At 43.1% G+C, this 18,527-nt stretch overlaps 1 protein-coding gene across 3 annotated transcripts in view; it reads right to left on the bottom strand.

Moving 5' to 3' along the window:
- sema6bb (sema domain, transmembrane domain (TM), and cytoplasmic domain, (semaphorin) 6Bb) overlaps positions 1–18,527 on the bottom strand; it is a 132,479-nt gene that overhangs the window by 76,559 nt on the left and 37,393 nt on the right. The window contains exon 1 of one of the 3 annotated variants that reach the window (XM_042217189.1): positions 10,034–14,985. The exons of 1 other annotated variant lie outside the window; for it this stretch is intronic. In XM_042217189.1, coding sequence (XP_042073123.1) covers positions 10,034–10,086 — 53 coding nt within the window. In that variant the 5' untranslated portion in view covers positions 10,087–14,985. One more of the 3 variants, XM_042217198.1, reaches the window with a different exon arrangement.

The raw sequence follows: 18,527 nt of genomic DNA, 5'->3' as shown, positions 1-18,527 counted from the left end.
CATCACCTCTTCCCCTCTGCCAGTGCCAAACAAACCTCCTCAAACCACAATCATGACAAATGTGATGCATACACTAACACCAGCAAATAAAAAAATACTACATTTCCAAAAACCTGCAGTCATGTGATACAGAAAGCCCTGCTAATCAAATTCACTTGATTAAGTGTGAGCACCTCTATAAAAGCAGCGTCTGCAGTTTGTTGGTCTGTATGTGTTAACGCAGTCTTCCTAGAAGGAGACATCTGTGCACTACTCAGAAATAAGAACTCAGTCTGAGACTGTACAGGCCTCAGTCAGCCTGTTAAACTTAACATTCATCATCAGTACAATTAGAAACAGACTGAACAAGTGTGGCTTATTTGGAAGGGTTACCAGAGAAACTCTGCTGTCTAACACAGGGGTGGGGGAACTCCAGGCCTCAAGGCCCGGTGTCCTGCAGGTTTTAGATGTGTCCTTGATCCAACACAGCTTATTTAAATGGCTAAATTACCTCCTCAACATGTCTTGAAGTTCTCCAGAGGCCTGGTAATGAACTAGTCATTTGATTCAGGTGTGTTGACCCAGGGTGAGATCTAAAAGGATGATCTGATATCGTCGTGTTGGTGTTGTGGCCACATCATCATAATAAATGTTGTTCCAGGTTTAACATTGCAAGTGACCAATCACCAGAGATGGGACAGCGTTACTGTAATCCAGATTACTTTTTTCAAGTAACGAGTAAAGTAAGGGATTACTATTGCAAAAACGGTAATTAGATTACCGTTACTTTCCCGTAGGAACGCTGCGTTACTGCGTTACTAAAACCGTGATTTTTTTGCGAGAATGTCTCATGACAGTGACGTAAGCGAGTGCGACGTTCGTGACAACAGCTGTGTGCAGATCAACAATGGATCATATATCGAGTGCGGGAGAGAGTATGAGCGTGCAGCGTTTAAAGCGTGGAAGTACTGACCTTACTTTGAGTTTGATTCCATAAAAAGTGACAAAAACATTAGTGTCCGTTGTGCGTGGGAAGAAAACTTCTTTTTACAGCGAAAAAACCCCTAAACTTCCAAGCAAGCACCGAGTAGCTACGACGTAATGGGAAATTCACAGAGAAACTCGCGGATTCTTCCACTGACCGCTGCGGCACACCTGCACCAGGGTAAACCTCCGCCTACCCACTCCTGCTTTACAGGTGAAAATAGAGCAACAGGACCGCTAGTCTTTGACTTTATTTATTTTCTGCTGTGTTTTACTTGCATCTATTTGAAAGACTGAGTGTAAACACAAAAAAAAATATTTTATGTGCTGGAATGTGCAGAAAATAGGTTTAAATGTTAAACAAATTTCTTCCAGTCAGAGAATGTTGCATATAATTAAATTTTTGCTTGATGCATAAAGTTAAAAGATTAAAACTAATAAAACAAGTTTTAAAAAGAGACTTTTCCATTTGATTACATTTTGTATGATGGATTATGCAGAAAAAGTAGAATTGGGCTGAAAGATCTATCGCTTTATCACCTATTCAGGTTGTAAATTGTGTATTTAAAAAGTAACTAAGTAACTAAGTAATTAATTACCTTTGAAAATAAGTAATCAGTAAAGTAACGGGATTACTTTTTGGGGAAGTAATCAGTAATTAGTTACTGATTACTTTTTTCAAGTAACTTGACCAACACTTCCAATCACATTGTTGTGACGTAATACTTTTGCAAGGCAAGGGATTCATTAATTTATGAAATTCCAATTTTGCAAGGACAATATGTATAATGTTTACTGTTTATTAAAGAACAGTATCCTGAAATGCAAAGAATTCAAATTGCTGGATCAGCGGACAGAGGCGGTTTCTCGCAAGTTAAGTAGATTTTTTTTTTTACGGCGTTTTTTTCCGAAGTCGCAAAAGTATGACGTCACAACAATGTGATTGGTCACTTGCAATGTTGAACCTGGAACAACATTTATTATGATGATGTGGGACCAACACCGACACGAGGATATCAGATCGTGCCGTCTAAAACCTGCAGGACACCAGCCCTTGAGGCCTGGAGTTGTTACCCCTGCTCTAAAATAAGCACGACAGCACGGCTTAGAGTTGTACAAAACGCAAGACTTCTGGAACGATGTCCTTTGGACCTACAAACCAGAGTGGACCTGTTTGTCCATGATGCACAGCAGCACATTTGGAGAAAACCAAACACCTCATACTGACTGTGAGCACGGTGGTGGAGGGATGGTCTGATCTATATAAATGAAACTCAAGTGAATGATCTCCTCTGTATATCTGGAGTTCTAGAGTTAAATGCGAGGCTAAAGCTTGGACTAAACTGGGTCATCAACAGGACAAAGATCCCAGCACACAGCAGCAAACCTCAAACACAACGGCTGACAAAGAATCGCTGGTGGTGGACCTTCAGGGACCTGCGCATAAACGAATGCTGCAAACCTCAACGAGCTGAAGCAACGCTGTGAAGAAGCATCTCCCAGATGTCCTCCACAATAATGTGAGAGATAAATTCACACAGAAAACCATCGCTGCAACTTACTGCTGCTAAAAGTTGGTCTACAATCATGCGACTACCTATGTGGTAACCTAAACCAGCGGTCCCCAACCCCCGGGCCTCGGAACGGTCCGTGAGTCGTTTGGTACCTGGCCGCGAGAGTTGATACTCAGGTGTGAAATATATGGTTTTTCAGGGTTTTTATCGGTTTTCAGTGTTATTTTGTTATCGTTTTGATCGTTAACTCTGTTTTCCTGGGTCTTTTCACGTGTGTTATGAATAAATCTTCCTTTTTTCGGTACCAGTACTAGTTTTATTTTGTTGTATTTATCCGTGACACCTTAAAGGCCGGTCTGTGAAAATATTGTCGGGCATAAACCGGTCCGTGGCGCAAAAAAGGTTGGGGACCGCTGACCTAAACATCATCAGCATTTCAGTGGACAACACAGTACACGAGGTTGTGGAGGTTTTGGTAAAACTAACCAGCAGTTAGTTCGCTGTAATGTTTGTGTTAATGAAAGAGAAAAGGCTGCACGAGCCTCGGTCTGTAGTCACCGTCAGTCTCTCTCCTACACACGCCCTCTTTTTCCCGAAGGATACAAGCAGCCATTGTGCAGCTCATCTCTTTAATGGAGTCTCAGACATAACCTTATCGGGACATATAATCTTTATGGGACATTTCTCAAATTCCCCGCACTGACATCAGAATAAAAGTGAAAGGAATGCTAATTACTCAACACCCACAAGCAAATTACGGGAGACGAAGGGGAAAAGAGTCAGAGGGAGAAGAAAAGAGGTCATGGGGTAGAGAGAAAGAGAGAGATGGAGTGGGAGATAAGTGGGAAAGAGTAAGAAACAGGGAGAAGATGAGAAGTCAGGAAGCCAGTATATCCAATCAGAGATTCTATTGTTTCTGCTATTAATAATGTATGAATAAATGCCAGGCGGTATGCATTCGATTAGTATAATTAGACACCCAGGGCTATACAATTTCATTGGACAGCAGAATAAGTAGGTACACCAGTATTAAACCAAGTAAGTGTGTGTGTGTGTGTGTGTACATGCAAATGGTTCTGAGCCAAAGCATCTCTGTAATTATGACAAATGGCAACAGCCAGTCCATTCAGCAGCATCGCTGCATGATGCAAGCTGTACAGTGCTATGCCATTATCATTGAACCAAGCATACTACAAGTCACATATACATTTTGCCATTTGTAGGAGACACTAATCCGAAACATTCAACCCCAGGGTGCTATAGCGCTCTGTGTTTAAAATTAAAATGGCAGTAGATGTCACTGAAGTCATATTGCAGTTGGCACATCGTGTGGACTCCCTGGATTACAAAAAAACCCCAAACTACACTGTCAGTGGAAAATTGTCAGCTCTTGCACCGCGGGGGTACTGTTCCAATGTTGTGACACATAAATAAATACAGGGACTGAGCTGGATTGTGGGAACAATCCCAAAAGCCCTTCTTGGCTGCCAAGTAGTTAACACAGATAGCAAATGACAACTGTGGAGGAAAAACGCAAACATTAGCTGGTCAAGCTTACAGTAAGTCCGAGTGCTCTCAACTCAGCAGCACAGCCGAGTTTCCACAGAGTCGTTGGTCTGTGCGACTCAGACGCCGTCTCAGACCGATTCGATTGGGTTTTTAGGCAGGTCATTTTCAAGCTGTCAAAAAGGTGGGGACGGGGTGGTGGGTGTAGTGTTTAGGTATCTCCCCGGAGCTCATCAACGCCGACCCAGAATGATTTCCTCTGTGGCCGACTTATATAACAAATCACCAGCCAATCAATGATATCTACAGTCTTAAGCAAAGCCCTAATGAAGACTAATGCCGATCTGATAAGGACTCAAGAACACAGACTTGAAAGAGAAGAGGAAACACTCAGACGGGGAGTGTCGAGTTGGATGCTGGTTATAGATAGATACTGACCCTCTGCTGCAGGGGTCTGGGTACTTTGCATGCAAATAGAACACCTCCTCATCAAATGAAGACGCTAATATGCTCTGAAATGCTTTTGTCACTTATTACCGTTGCCATGGCTCTCGCTTCCTCCTCTCCTCGGTCCAACTTTTCTTCTTCCCTTTACCATCTCGTTATGCTCTCGCTTCTCTCCCGCGCTGCCTTAACCCCAGTCTTGATGATGTGCATGTTCTCATTGTGCTTCTATCGCACAGCTGTGAGGTACTCGCGCTAAAAATTTGGATGAAGAGTTGAAAGAAACCCGAGATTATGCGTGTCCTAGATATAGCGAAAATGGTAATGAAATGGAGCGGTATTAATGGGAACACAGCGGTGGTGGTTTGGGTATTTATGATTGAAATATTTAACAGGGAGGGTTTTGAGTATTATGCTGGGGTATCAAACAGTACTCAAGCAGTAGTCTGTAATATAATCCTTTTTCACACTGGTCGCATTGAAAAGCCTGCAGAGGAAGAAGGAACACAAATGCGATCTATTTCGACTCAAATCCTATTATTACCATTTTATGAGGCAAATTTTTCTTTTTGACAAAAATGTGGTGTTTGCAGGTAATGTGTGTATTTTTCCTGTAATAGCAATAGTTCATGTGATTACTTTGACATGTGATGCACGGCAAACGCTCAGTAACTGACCCACAAAGTATAACCTAGCTGCGCGCTTGTATGGTATTTCAGTTTCATTGCTTCCATCAACAAACTGGAGACTTTATACACTCGCCGCTTAGCACCAAATACCAGCAGGCAGCTGAAAAGCCAGATTTTTACTTACTGTAAGGAGTTAGTGGAGAACAAAAGCAAGGGGTGAATAGTGGATGTACTTGAAGGTGGACAGGAACACTACTCCATATAAACGCTCACTTTCTTCTGCTCTGCTTGTGAACAACTTTTTCTATTTGCAAGCTGCTGCCCTCGTGTTAGCGCTAAAGCTAACACTAGCGCTACCAGTGCCAGAAGCTTGTTTTCATTGTGAATAAAGGTCTGCAGATGTAACTCAGTGGAGACAACAAAAACCTGAAGGCTTTAACTTGTGTTAGAGGAGACACACACATGGAAAGAGACTTTGAAAGAGGAATTAATGTTCCAAGAAGTACTCCTTCGCCTCAGGGCGAGCTACACCAGGTTGACCTTCAGAGTTTTGTACATGAGGCTGCTGCTACATGGAAAGGGATATAAAGCATGCAGCAGAGTATTTTGTGAATGTTCTACTTAAATATATCTCATAGATTTCCCAGGGGCCGGCCTAATTGTCATATTAGTGAAAGAGGAGAGGCTGCTTTATGGAGTGTGCACAATCAATGACAGGTGATAGCCCGATGCTGCTTGGATCTCCTTCAGTCAGGATTCAATAAGCAGCGGGGTTGTGTGGAAGTAAGGGAATGAAAAATAAGACGTGAGAACGGAGGCTCAGGAGGGAGGGTTTAAGGCAAAGATGGAAACGAACTGCAATGAAACAAAATGAGGCTGGAGAACAGAGAGGACAAGGCAGGACAAAGAAGAAGACAAAAATAAGGCACCGCAGGGAGCGATGAAGGGAACCAGAGGTGAAAGAGAAACAAGCGAGGCATTCAAACGGAGACGAGGAGTCACACCGGAAATACAGACGGCGAAGCCAAAGAATGTGCGGAATGAGAGAGACAAAGAGAGGATGAGCGTCGCCAGATTTATCTTCACCCTGAGCCAAAAGCAGACTAGTGGGAAGAACTTATGGCTCTGCACTTTTCTGGTTTTCAACTCATCTCAAGCGATGACATCTTTCTTTATCTCTTAACGTGCACATCTAAGTAACATACTGGAAAAACATGTGCTAACGTACCATAAACATGCTAATGGATTATCAGACTGTTATATTAATCTGTGTACCCCTGAGACCCCGACCTTTTAAAGTCAGTGATTCAGTGTATTGAAGACATAATTAACTAGACGAACAACTTCCTGCAAATCAAAGACAAAACGCTTGTTATTAGGGCCAAGCTTAAAACGTGACAGGAAACTTCTCTAGAAACACACAAAGGTCATAAATCTGAGCGGTATTGTTGATTGCAACCTTATGTTTTATGGCAAAGCCTCAAAATGTTGGCTTTTGTGGCCCTGTTTTTCTTCCTGTTGCAGGGTTTTGTAAGACCCAGCCCCCCGTGTTTCTTACTCATTACATTTCCCAAATGTGATTATGACTCTTTGTCTCTTTATTCGCTTGCTTGTTCCTCTTTTATAGTTACTTCCTGTTCACTTTCTTGTGTTTCGTCTTATTCCTGCCTTTGTGATTGTCTGGCCTCTTTGATTAATTTCACCTGCATGTTGTTCCCTAATAAGTTTCCTGTGTATTTTAATTCCAGCCCTTCCTTTATTTAAATGTCAGTCCTTCTGCTTTCTTATCTGCTCGCGTAGCCTGTAATTTTGGTTTTTGCTTTTCATTTTCTTCTGCACTTTTCTGCCAGGACCCTGCAGTGCCTTCACTTCTTCTTCTCTGTTTCATTTAAGTGTATGCATTTATGTGTTGTGTTTGATAGATGTGGGCATACCTGATTAATGCTAAAGGAAAGATCATGAAAAAACTATTTAAGGGTAGTACAGCTAAGGTCAGATAACTAAAACAGCATGAAATCAAAGAGTGGACGTCAGAATTATCCTTTAGGCACCAAATGTTTAAGGATGGTGGGATGATGAACTCCTGCTCTATTATGGCTGCAAAATTCCTGCAGCGGCTGATTCCTGATAAGAAAACAGAAACGTAAAAGCATCACACCTGCTCCCGGAGCTCTTATTTCCCTCATTGGGCTTCTGATTAATTACAGACATGATTAATATTGGACTTTTTCAACACAGTAGCATTCGGCCAATCGGGTGCAAGCTCATTTTTACAAGACTTAAATCAAAAGCAGTTGTGTTTCGATCTGTTTTTTAATTTTATTTTACTGAATATTCAACGGGCTCCAACATCAACAGTGTAAATAACAGATTGGAAACATTTGTTTTCCCCGTGGTTGTTTTTCTCTTTAAACTGTGTTGTGTTTAAACCGCGTTTGGTTGTTCTCCGAGTCTCTGCCAGAATAAAACCTCGTACATTATGTTCTTGCTCTTTTGGGAAATGCACCTTAAATCTGCTGTGCTCGCTCAAGACGGCGATTCCCTCTCTACCATGCTGACATACAGCACGTACGCCGTACACTTTAGATGACATGCACACAACAAAACACACCTCCTTTGGGCATTGTGCCTCCTCCGAGCCCGGCCACTGTCTTGCCTCCTCTTTCTCTTCCAGGGCTAATGTAAACATTATGTCGGAGTTCCCTCCTCTGCAGTGAAACACGCACAACTTCTTCTTGGGACTTGAGTGACCCGCGGTCTGTTTACTAGAAATTTGCATCAGCATGAAATCCCAGAGCCGTAAGAAAGACAAAAATCACACACTTTTAAAGGAAGAGAGGAAGAGAGTCAAGTGGTTAAAGAAGAGAGAAAGGGGGGGGGGCGGTGTACAGAGTCAATGAAAAATGAAGAGTGACCTTTTTCCACAGAACACTGATTTTCCCATGTGCTGACAAAACGGCAAAGATTTATGTGGTGAGAAATATGTGCAGCATGAGCAGAAGGACAAAACGTTTCTTTAACACTCCTCTTTTATCAGACTCGAATCATGAGAATGTCTCCTCTGTCTCTGCTACCTGACTACTCCCGTGGTTAGTACAGTATCTCCTTTGTGTGTCTAATAGATGTATAATTTCAAAGGATTTAAAGGTTGGAGCTGGAATAAGATAATCTTTGACTCTTTCCTCTTACACGTGGATGTGCTCCTATTAACGGGTGAGAAGGAGCTCGATGAAAGACCGCATGACGGCGCACAAATGTAATACTTGTAATAGCTTATTGTTGATGAATGGATATCTTTGAGTTTTTCTGAGCTCTCCCCAGAGTTGTGTCGCTGTCATTAACCTTCACAGTCCTCAAAATTACAGCTGTGAAGACATCAGGAGACAGTCACAATCTAGAAGGAGCAGAACAAAGAATTTGCAGCGCTGGCTGGCTGCCGACGTCTGCGGGTTAATTATAGGTTTGCGTTTCAGGAGGACTCTCCAACGAAATCCGCAGAGATAACGCTTTTATTCTTCTATTTTCCATCCAGCGTGTTACCTCTCCGTGCTCAGCACACCTTTTTGCGTCTGAGCACCTCTCGCCATGGTGGACATCGAAACAGCGACGCATAAAACACGGAGAAACGTGGTGTCACATCACAACAGCAGGGATAGCCCTGACCTTTTGGCTTCCCACCAGTTTACAGCCATCATTAGCAGGGCAGAGATCAGGGGCCAAGGCCATAAATCAAACTCAAACATCCATGTAGGAGAAACCCAGCTATACTGCAGTAAAAATGAAAAGAAAACACACTCTCAGACCGGTGGGAGTCTAAAAGTAACTGCATCCATCAGGACTCGTGGCTCCATAAAGTCAGTAAAGAAAAAACATAAGTGGCGATAATCTCCAACATGGTTAGAACAAAATACAGAAACCTCGCTAATGGCAATAAGAGGTTCTGCAGCATGACAGGACCCGGCTTGATGTGATTATTCTGGAAAAAACCCCACAAAGGACATGTATTATCCTACACAAACACACAGAAGTAACTCGACGGGGCAGCATGCTCCCATCTGGAGACTGCTCGGCCTTTCTGCTTTTGAATCAGGAGAGCTGGATTTATCGTAATGGCAACAAGCGACTGTCAGGGGGCGAGTAGGGTCACACGGCAGGAACAAAGCAGGACACTTTAAATGGAGGACAATCCTCACTTTTTTGCACAGTAACAATTATTTGAAAGCGTGCTTTTCATAAACGATGCTGCTGCAAGCGTTGAATTCCTGAAGTCACAGAAACAACAAACGCTGAAAGTGGTGTCTTACAGATACACGAGGACAGACATCTCGAGCTCTGAGAGAAAAAGATCCCCCGTAACTTTAAACTCTGGTTTGCACAGTCGTGATGTACAGAGTAACACGACAACTAATCACACGCATTGGATGACAAACCGTGTGAGAAAGGACAAAAGACGAGAAACACGGTGGTCTGTGAAGAAAGACAAATCGCAAGAATCTTAGACCTCTCTAGCATACGTCCTTGCCCTGTGCAGGAAGCCTGCACTGTTTGCTTTCAAGGATGAATGCTAGAGTTAATGATGAAATAATTCAGCGAGCAGAGCAGCTATACAAGCCACACGCTATAACATCCAAGAATAATGTTCCCTCAACTGTGTCCAGATTATTTTTTTTTTCTTTTGCAAATGTTGCAGGAAATCATCTCGTCAAAGGCGCCGCTGTGAACGCCCCCATCATAAACAGCTTCTAAGAGACAGGGACGCACTGCAGAGTATCTTCTCTCAGCAGACGGCTGACAGATCAGGCCTGGCACCAGTAAAGATATAAAAAAGAAGTGTACCTGCAAGTCCTCAGCTTTTGATTTCACATTGACACTTGCACACACGCATGTCCCTGTGCGCAAAATCAGCATACACTCGTTCTCCAGGATTGGACTCACACACGCATCTCCTTCCTCCTCCTTCTGACCGCCTCTCCTCACCTCCTTTGTCCTCTCCCTCCACCGATCAGCCAGAAATTCCAGTGTGAGTTCATGCACTACAGTAACTCTGGGTTCCACTTTCTGCTCTGGCCTTCCCTGTTGCTTTGAATGTCACACCTCACACACACACACACACACACACACACACACACACACACACACACACACACACACACCGTGATGTCAATCAACAGTCGTCTCCAGCTGACGACTGTGCACACAAGGCAGCTGTGAACAAAGACACACTGCTCTGTGTGTGTCGAGGAGCAGCTCCAAACTCAAAACAAACAAACAGAAATAAACACACGCGCACACACACATGCATTTTCATTGCATTGCAGGCATAACTCCAAGGCCTGGCTTTGTGCAAGTTTGATCCCCCTCACCATGTCTGAGGAGCATGTTAATCGGCGGAGGAGGCTGCCAGCTCAGCCGTATACGTCTATCTCTCTTGTTCTTACTCCCCGTGTTTCCGTCTCCGCCTCTATCTGCATCTATTCTCTCCAATCTGTCTTTGCTCGAATCAAACCTGCACCTCATTGTATTTATCTCGCATTCCTCTACTTCTCCTCCTGTTCTCGCTCGAGCTCTCGTCCCATCACAACAAATCATGTCTGTCTTTTCGCTCCTACATTTTAATGCACCCTCCCACCCCACGGGGTTAGACTGATGGGATTTAAAATACTAAAGAATGGATGGCTTATTTAGAAGAGGCCGGGTGAAGATAGCTCACTTTTACCCATCCGCCTGACATCTTATTGCCCTCTTCTTTTTCCCTCCCTCCCTCGTCAACCTCAGGTCTCTGCCACCTCCGTGCTCTGATGGTTTGGCGTGTGTTTGTGCTGAAGTAGATTTGGTTCCGGTGACTGGATGCGGGTGAGTAGCTGTGGGATGCTGGATGAGTTTCACAGGACGGGTTTTTATAGAATGAGCTTTGAAAGCTGAAGGGCAGAAAGAAAGAGGAAGGGAAGATGGCAAGAGCAGAGGGTTGTGTGGAGAGGCATACAGCAGCTTTGTGTGTGCAGAGACACTTCTCAACTTAAAGTCACAAGGCAGGGGAGTGAAAGGAGGTGGTCAGCTCATGAGTGCAGACACTGATAACAATGGTGAGACAGATGACAAGGGATTGGAGCAAAGTGGGGGCAGAAGAGAGGAAATTAGAAGAGAAGAAGAGCGCTAAGTGCAGTCAATTTAGCGACCAGATCATTCAACAGTGTCACATGTGGAAAAAAAGAGGGCCTTTAGCCTTATTAAACAATAGCGCAGAGACACAAATTAAAGAGCTGTAGTTCGCTCGACCTGAATCACCCGGGCAGGCGGTCAAAGATGATGTGTTCTGGCTGACGGCCTCATTTCTTTATGTTACCCCACAAGGCTCACGGGCTTGGCCTCCATTCTTAAAAGTAAATGCATTCACATGACACACTTCACAGATAACATCCCAGCGGGGCTTTTCTCTGCTCACTCACCCAGCAACATCCACTCATATTTGCATAAAACGGGCTCAATCGCCTCCTCGCTGGTGTACGTGTTTGGCGATGTTTCATTTGCAATCTGCCACCTTCCATGGCAAATACGAGCGATGAAAGCCGTTTCCTTCGGAAGTAAAAGCCACCCCGCCTCGCACATCAACTTAATTCAGTAAAAACATGTGCAGGGAAATACAGGGGTGAGCTCGCACCTTACAGCTCAGGTGAGCTCTGCAGGACATTCACGGCACTGACTGTGCAGTGCAGGCTGGAGTACAGAACATTCTCAAGGATACGTGAGCTGGAAGGCTGTACGGGGAAGCGATTGTCTCTGTGTTACCTGTCATGAAGTCAGTGGAGAGGAATGAGGCAGCTCATCTGGGCTTTTAAAAAGCCACATAACAAAAACAAGAATCTAACACACGGCTCCATCAGCCCTCGCGCTCCTCGCCCCATTAAAGACCTGGACTTTGTGCTCCTTCCATTCCAGCAGAATACTAGACATTACTTTGTTCTCTGAATACCACAGTAAGTGGTTCATTCATTGATTGGTGTTTCTGGGGGCTTTCGAGCACCAGGGTATAGGAGACAGGAGACGAGCCCCCTGCTGCAGCTGTTGACAGTGGCTGCCATTTGAAAACAACTGAGGAGAGGACAAACAGCGAGGTGCTGACATAATTCGCCCGGACTGGATTTGGGAGAATTTGTATTCTGCTGAGTGACAGACTGCACTGAGTTTGGAAAAAGCGTTCAGATTTGCAGCTCCTTCGCCTGGAATCAGCTGCAGGATCAACGAACACTAAAGAGCCGCTTCACCTGCACGCCATCAGCTTTTACTAATGTACTCATTCTTTATGCACAGTGAAGTTTGCACATTTTGGTTGTTTCTGTATGAAGAGAAATTTGCCTCAAAAATGTTACAAATGTGTATGATATGATCCACATCGTTAATGAGTTTCTATCCTGGTTAAATGAAATAAAAAACAAATTCTAACAATCTGTACGAACAAAAAGATCATTCACGTGGTTCACATATAAAGCACCTGCATGAGCCACATCTCTTTAAGACCCGCTTGTTCTACTTCTGCTAAAGTTTACAGCACTGTTGAGAGCGGCTCTGAACAGCCGTGAGAAAATGTAAATGTGACGGGTGTAGGTGGATCTACTTAAAGCTGCAAACGCCTCTAAAACAGAGCACGGCCTCGGGCCGCTCTGCTCTCTGGACTGTCACAGATATCGTCAGCGTTGGTCTGCACGTAGGCTCGACTGGTAAAGGATCTAAACTCCTTACTGTGTGCTTCTCAATGACACAAATGCAGTAAGAGGTATTCTTGTCAGTTTATTACTGGGGAAAGAGCACCCAGTCCATTTAAGCAGCTTCCACTCCCACTCAGACAGCATCTCACACTGGGCAAAAACAAACCTCCCTGTGGGAAGTGAGTCACGTGATGCAGCGAGGCGCATGATGTTGAAACGCCTGATGTAAAAAGCTCTATATGAACTGTAAATTATGCAAAATTGAATAATGTATGGGTTCGCTTTCAGCTAATCAATTAACAGCAGGTGGCGGCGGTTGATTTTTTAAGCGTGCTGCTGCACGTCTCTTGATGTTTCGCCATCTCTCTTTAAGCGGCCAGCCGTGCGTACCGAAATAAAAGCAAAACGCAGCTCGACTCGAATTTTTTAAATTAAACCTAACAAAAAAAGTGACAGCAAAACTGTAAAGCAGTCAGACCACGGTCTAGAAAACACTGAGAAGCACCACGAAGACTTTGGCACACATGAAAGTAAAGAGCATGTGCTGTGTTGTCAGTGCACATGGCAATTAGAAGTGAAGCAATGCTCGGGGCCTGGATTGATCCAACAACAACAGCCAACAACAACCTGCCTGTTATTGACAGATCTCTGGGGTTTCGTTGCTGCATAGAAGCCCAGAGGCCACTTTGCTGGGCACCAGCTTTCTCTCTGTCTCTCCCTCGCTCACTGTTCTTTGTGTGAAAAACAGCACTGTTCGATATCGCCTCATGAACGTCAGGCTTGGCTTTCCCATCAACAAAGAAATACAGCCTCAGAGAAGGAGGCTGTTATTATTTAATGCTAACACTGGCATTGCAGTTTGATAAAGACCTTCCTCGCCTTTGGAGCTATGGCTTAGACTCTGCACGCTGGATATAAATTCAGTTTCTTTCCTATTAATAACGTGCAGATGATATTTCTGACTCAGAGCACTATTTGAAATATTTGCTCATCTTGGATCAAAGTTTTGCAAAACAAACGTTGCCACATTTGCAGTCAGTGCCAACCCTGTTAAATATGGCCACAGTTTCACACAATGAGGTCGGCACATATATGAGGAATCACCGTGAACCGGAAACTCAGTGCCAAAGAGACTGCTCCAGACACTTAATCTACAACACTTTTTACTACTATGACATTATGTGAGGTGCATTTTTATACAATTACATACATTTTATACATCATATAACAGTGTCATACCATGATATCAGTGGCACAACACTGAAATAAGCACAGGCACTCTGCCCAGTTAGAGCAACATCTCAGCCTTTGATGGAAATTAGCTAAAAAAAAACCCCAACCAGTCACAGCTGGTTTTGCTGGAGCTTTCTTCCTGTTGCAATGGAGTTTTTCCTTCCCACTGTTACCAAGTGCTTGCTGATAGGGGGTCGTCTGCTTCTCTGTATGTTTGTAGAGGCTTTACCTTACAATATAAACCACATTGAGGTGACTTGTTGCGATTTGATGCCCTCTGAATAATTTACAAATTGAATGGAATTTTTTTATTTAGTATTTAAGAACTGATAGGATTTTTTTGTATATTATCATAAATATTCCTTCCTAATTTCTTTGAAATATCAATATATTGTCCATCCCTAGTGTGTTGGTATTTCAAAGTCCCAACCATGGATGGATGGATGAAGCGTGGGTCATGTGTTGTGTGAATATTCGATAAAAAGCACTTAGGAATGAAAAAAAAACTGCAGTACGAATGGGTGAATGAGACTCGTAGTAGAAAGCACTAAGCGCTTTATGAGTGCCAGTCCATTTAACTATTCAAACATACTATTGGCTGCTGTACGGGAAGCATTTTTGGTGTCTGAAGGAAAAAGAAAGACAGCTGCAGTACACCCTTAAAATCCACCCCAAACGATACAAACGATTACAAGTAATGGCGTTATTAACAGCGTTACTTTTATCAGTAACAAGTAATCTAACTAATTACTATTTCTATTGTTACAACTCCGTTACTGTTACTAACAAGAAAATGCGGTGCGGTTGCGGTTGCAGCTGTGTTCAGCTTACCGCATCTTATATCAGTTGAACGGAATTAGCTGTCTACGTGAGTAATCTGGACGCTACAGCTTTAAGCAGCTGCGCGCTCACGCGGACGGTAATCACTGTCTGCCCAACGATCACTTTTTGGCACAACACCTGAAGCTAAGGGGGCAAAACAATCGCATGAGTGCTGTTGTTTGGCTGAGGAAGAATAAAGTAGTCGTGGTAAGCCAATCACACGACCACTTTAAGATGACAAAGCAACAAGGTGATAACCAGAGTCATGATAAACAATATATATACGCGGCGTTTTTTCCTCAATAGTTTCGCCACATTTAACTTCTAAAGATAAGGCTTGCATGCAGTCTGTGCTTATGACCCCCCTCCACCTTTCGTGTTGGTGGAAAATGCACCATGTCGACCAATCAAAAATGATATGGTAACCTGACATTTGGTTGTTTAGGAAGAGGGGGAAGTTTTAGGAGCAACGGCAAGAGAGAGAGAAAGCAGAAAAAGAGAGAGAGCCAGTTTTGAGATGTGAGCGATTTGTGATGTTTTGCGTGTTTGGAGTGTGTAGTTAATGTGTTGTCTTGTGTAGTTAGTGTGTAGTGTTGTGGATAGTTTTGTGTTGTGTGTCAGAACAATGAGGCGACTGCTCTCTCCAGGTAGAAACAGGAGAGGGATACGCCTGCTGTCAGACCTGCAGGTATCAGGCTGTGATGTTCTCCTTTATAGTGGACAGAAATTAATATTTGTAGTGGTACAAATAATTTGTGCGGCATCTTATTGAATCCAGAACACCTGATTGTTCTGTAAATAGTTTGAAATGGTTATAAAAAAGGGGGTAAAAGGTAAATGGCTGCAAATAACTTTGTTGTTCGCAAAACTTGTGCATATGATTTTGAAATTGACAATTTATTTTTGCATTCAAAGTTATGAAATATGATTCAATAAACATGTTTGTGGTTGTTAGAGTAAAAAATATAACTTTTCTACTCTGATTTTATGTTTTTTTCTCTGATTTTAGATCAATTGTGTTAATACAGTATGTCAAAATGAAAACAGAACTGTAAATTCAGACACCTGAGGTTGTGCTGAAAAGAATGATACCAAACAAGGGAAAGTAAATTGTTTTTAAAGGTGAAATGTAGAGGAAACATCAAAAGTAGTTAAAAATGGCCAATTATACCCTAGACCCCATGGTTAAACTTTTTTTTTTTAAAGTAACGCAGTAGTTACTTTTCAAGTAATTAATTACTTTTAGAATCTTGTAACTCAGTTACTAACTTAGATACTTTTTTGAAGCAGTAACTAGTAACTGTAATCAATTACTTTTTCAAAGTAACTTGCCCAACACTGTATATGAGCCACATCATTCACATTAATTTAGGCTCGTCATGATGATGCTTCAGTAAAAAAATCTGAATTACAAGTAAAAGCTAGCCAAGGTGTGTAAACGGCACAGCTGTCCTGGAATCCTTTTCTGGAGAAAGAGAAACAGTGATTAAGCCGATGGGGGAGAAAAATAAAGAGACAGAAGAGATGTAAGCTCGGCATTCAAGAGCGAAGGAGCGCATAAATGAATTTTAGAGCCGGGGTGAGATGACACGGGGAGATAAAAACGAAAATAGAGGATTGGATTGGAATGGTGGGAGACAAATGGAAAGATAGCAGAGAGGCAGCCTTGCCAGCAATGTCGTAATGCCGTGCTCTCTTGCTGAAACAGTTTGGCTCATGACAAGATAAGGACAGCCGAGGCTCCATTTTTACTCATCCCAAGTGGTGGCTGGATAGCACTTGCAACACTCTCTTCTCCCACACGAGGAGCTCCTTTCGCTTAAAACACGCACACGTAGACACATAATTGCCAAACAGAGAGAAAAGACACAAGCGATTAGCTGTTGCAGTGGCATTAAATGAAATTTAAGCACCACCGCTAAAGGACAGACACAGTTCATCAATTCGTGCACTCCTGAATGAGACCATGGGCTTTATCATCCTGTGGCTGTAATGGCTGGTCTATTTCTCTTTTCTCTTAGCATTTCTGATATTGCAGACCGCAAAGAAGAGGCCAGTGTGTTAGTCTATATTTTAGAGTATGAGAGCTTTTTAAGGGGCTTCTTGGTGCTAATCAGAATGAGTCATACTGTGGGAAATCTGTCAGCAAGATGAAGAAAGTGCAGGCGGGGAGGGAAAAAGGCGTGAAGGAAGCAACAACGGAGGTCTGAATAACCAAACATTCATACGGTTGCTCTTTAACCGCATCATCCACCCCTTACTGTTCTCACTTGTTTCTTTGCCCGTGTCACTATTTCCTCCTCTTTATGTCACGCACTCGCTCCCCGCTTCCACAGTTCGCCGTGTCCCTCAATGACAGCAGGCGCTATGGCAACAAGGCACTCAGTCCTGCAGAGTCTCAGTAAACATGGGAATCAACACGTGCGTGGATGTTGGACTGCATGCATGTGCGTGATTTACCACAGACATGGATGCTCTGCAAGACTCTGCAGCTGCTAAGCTAATCACCAGCATCTCCCCGAATAAAAAGTTAGAAATGAGTAAACAGAGTGCGACACGCCCACATGTTCACATCCACACCTGTGGCCAGTTTAAGATCAACAGTTACCTTTTACGTGCATAACACAAGAAAGCTGAGCAGTCAGATTGTATCGAGAAACACTCATCATCAGTTTACACTCAGTAAGATGCAGTCGGTGCAGCATACTTCATAACTACCCAACCAGGATTTTCCAGGTCATTAAGAAATCATTAGATTTCTTCAAAGTATGTATTTGTACGATTGACTGCCAGTAGTCATCGAACCGTTCATGTTTGCGTTGCAGCTAGGACAGCTAGCAGGTGAGCGCTCATCTCAGTGAAAAATATAAAATATGGTTGTCACACTGATGGACAGGAAAATATCCTACTTAATGCCATTTTCAGCCAGGGTCTGAAAAAATGACAAAAAATGAAAAAGGCATTTTTTAAAAAACAACTTAAAGCACCACAAACAAAACAAATGGTAAGATTGCACTATTTGTAAGCTGTCTGTGGCAGTGCTGTGCCTGTGGTGGAGTTGTTGATGCCTGTCTTCCTGTCTGGCAGCTAGCAAACTTTTCTCAGCTTCAACCTGGGCTTTACAGGGACAACAACACCTTTTACTTGCAAATAATTGTGTTACCCTGTTAAATTAATGCTATTGGTATTACACGTGTGCACGAATCCTAACGTTTGCTCCCTAGCTTCAACATTAATGTTTGGAGGGGGGTTTTTTGGATGATGGAGAAAGACACACAGTAAACGGCCTTGATTCGAAACCAGGCCTGTGCCAGTGTTATTGTACGAAAAGTTTTTTTTATTCCTCAGCGTTGTAAAAATGGGAGTTTTATTGACTTGTTCAACTACTTCAGCTGCCAGCGAGGGGAGGCAGTGTGTGCCTGCCACACACAGTGTAGAAAATGGATGTGATGAAGTTCCTGAGAACCTGTAACCCTGAATTTCCCCAACGAGAGAAAATAAAGGATATTTCTGTTTCTATATTTCAGTTTTATCTGAGGACCACCAGGTGGCGATAGCTGAAGTTTTCAAAAACTGACTGAATACTCAGTAACTACTAGCTGAGGTGCAGTAGAAGCACAACGCAACCTGGATATGGGTAAGGTTCACCTTTAAAGTAAAAGCAGCCGATGGTGGATCGATGTTTAGGCCTGAGTGGGGTTTTTTTTTTTTTA

Source organism: Haplochromis burtoni, unplaced genomic scaffold (assembly GCF_018398535.1).
Source record: "Haplochromis burtoni strain Fernald_Lab_line unplaced genomic scaffold, NCSU_Asbu1 Contig_13, whole genome shotgun sequence".
In the NCBI taxonomy this organism is placed as follows: domain Eukaryota; kingdom Metazoa; phylum Chordata; class Actinopteri; order Cichliformes; family Cichlidae; genus Haplochromis; species Haplochromis burtoni.
Note: the sequence above shows the minus strand (reverse complement) of the source record. Positions and strands in the feature narration are given on the sequence as shown.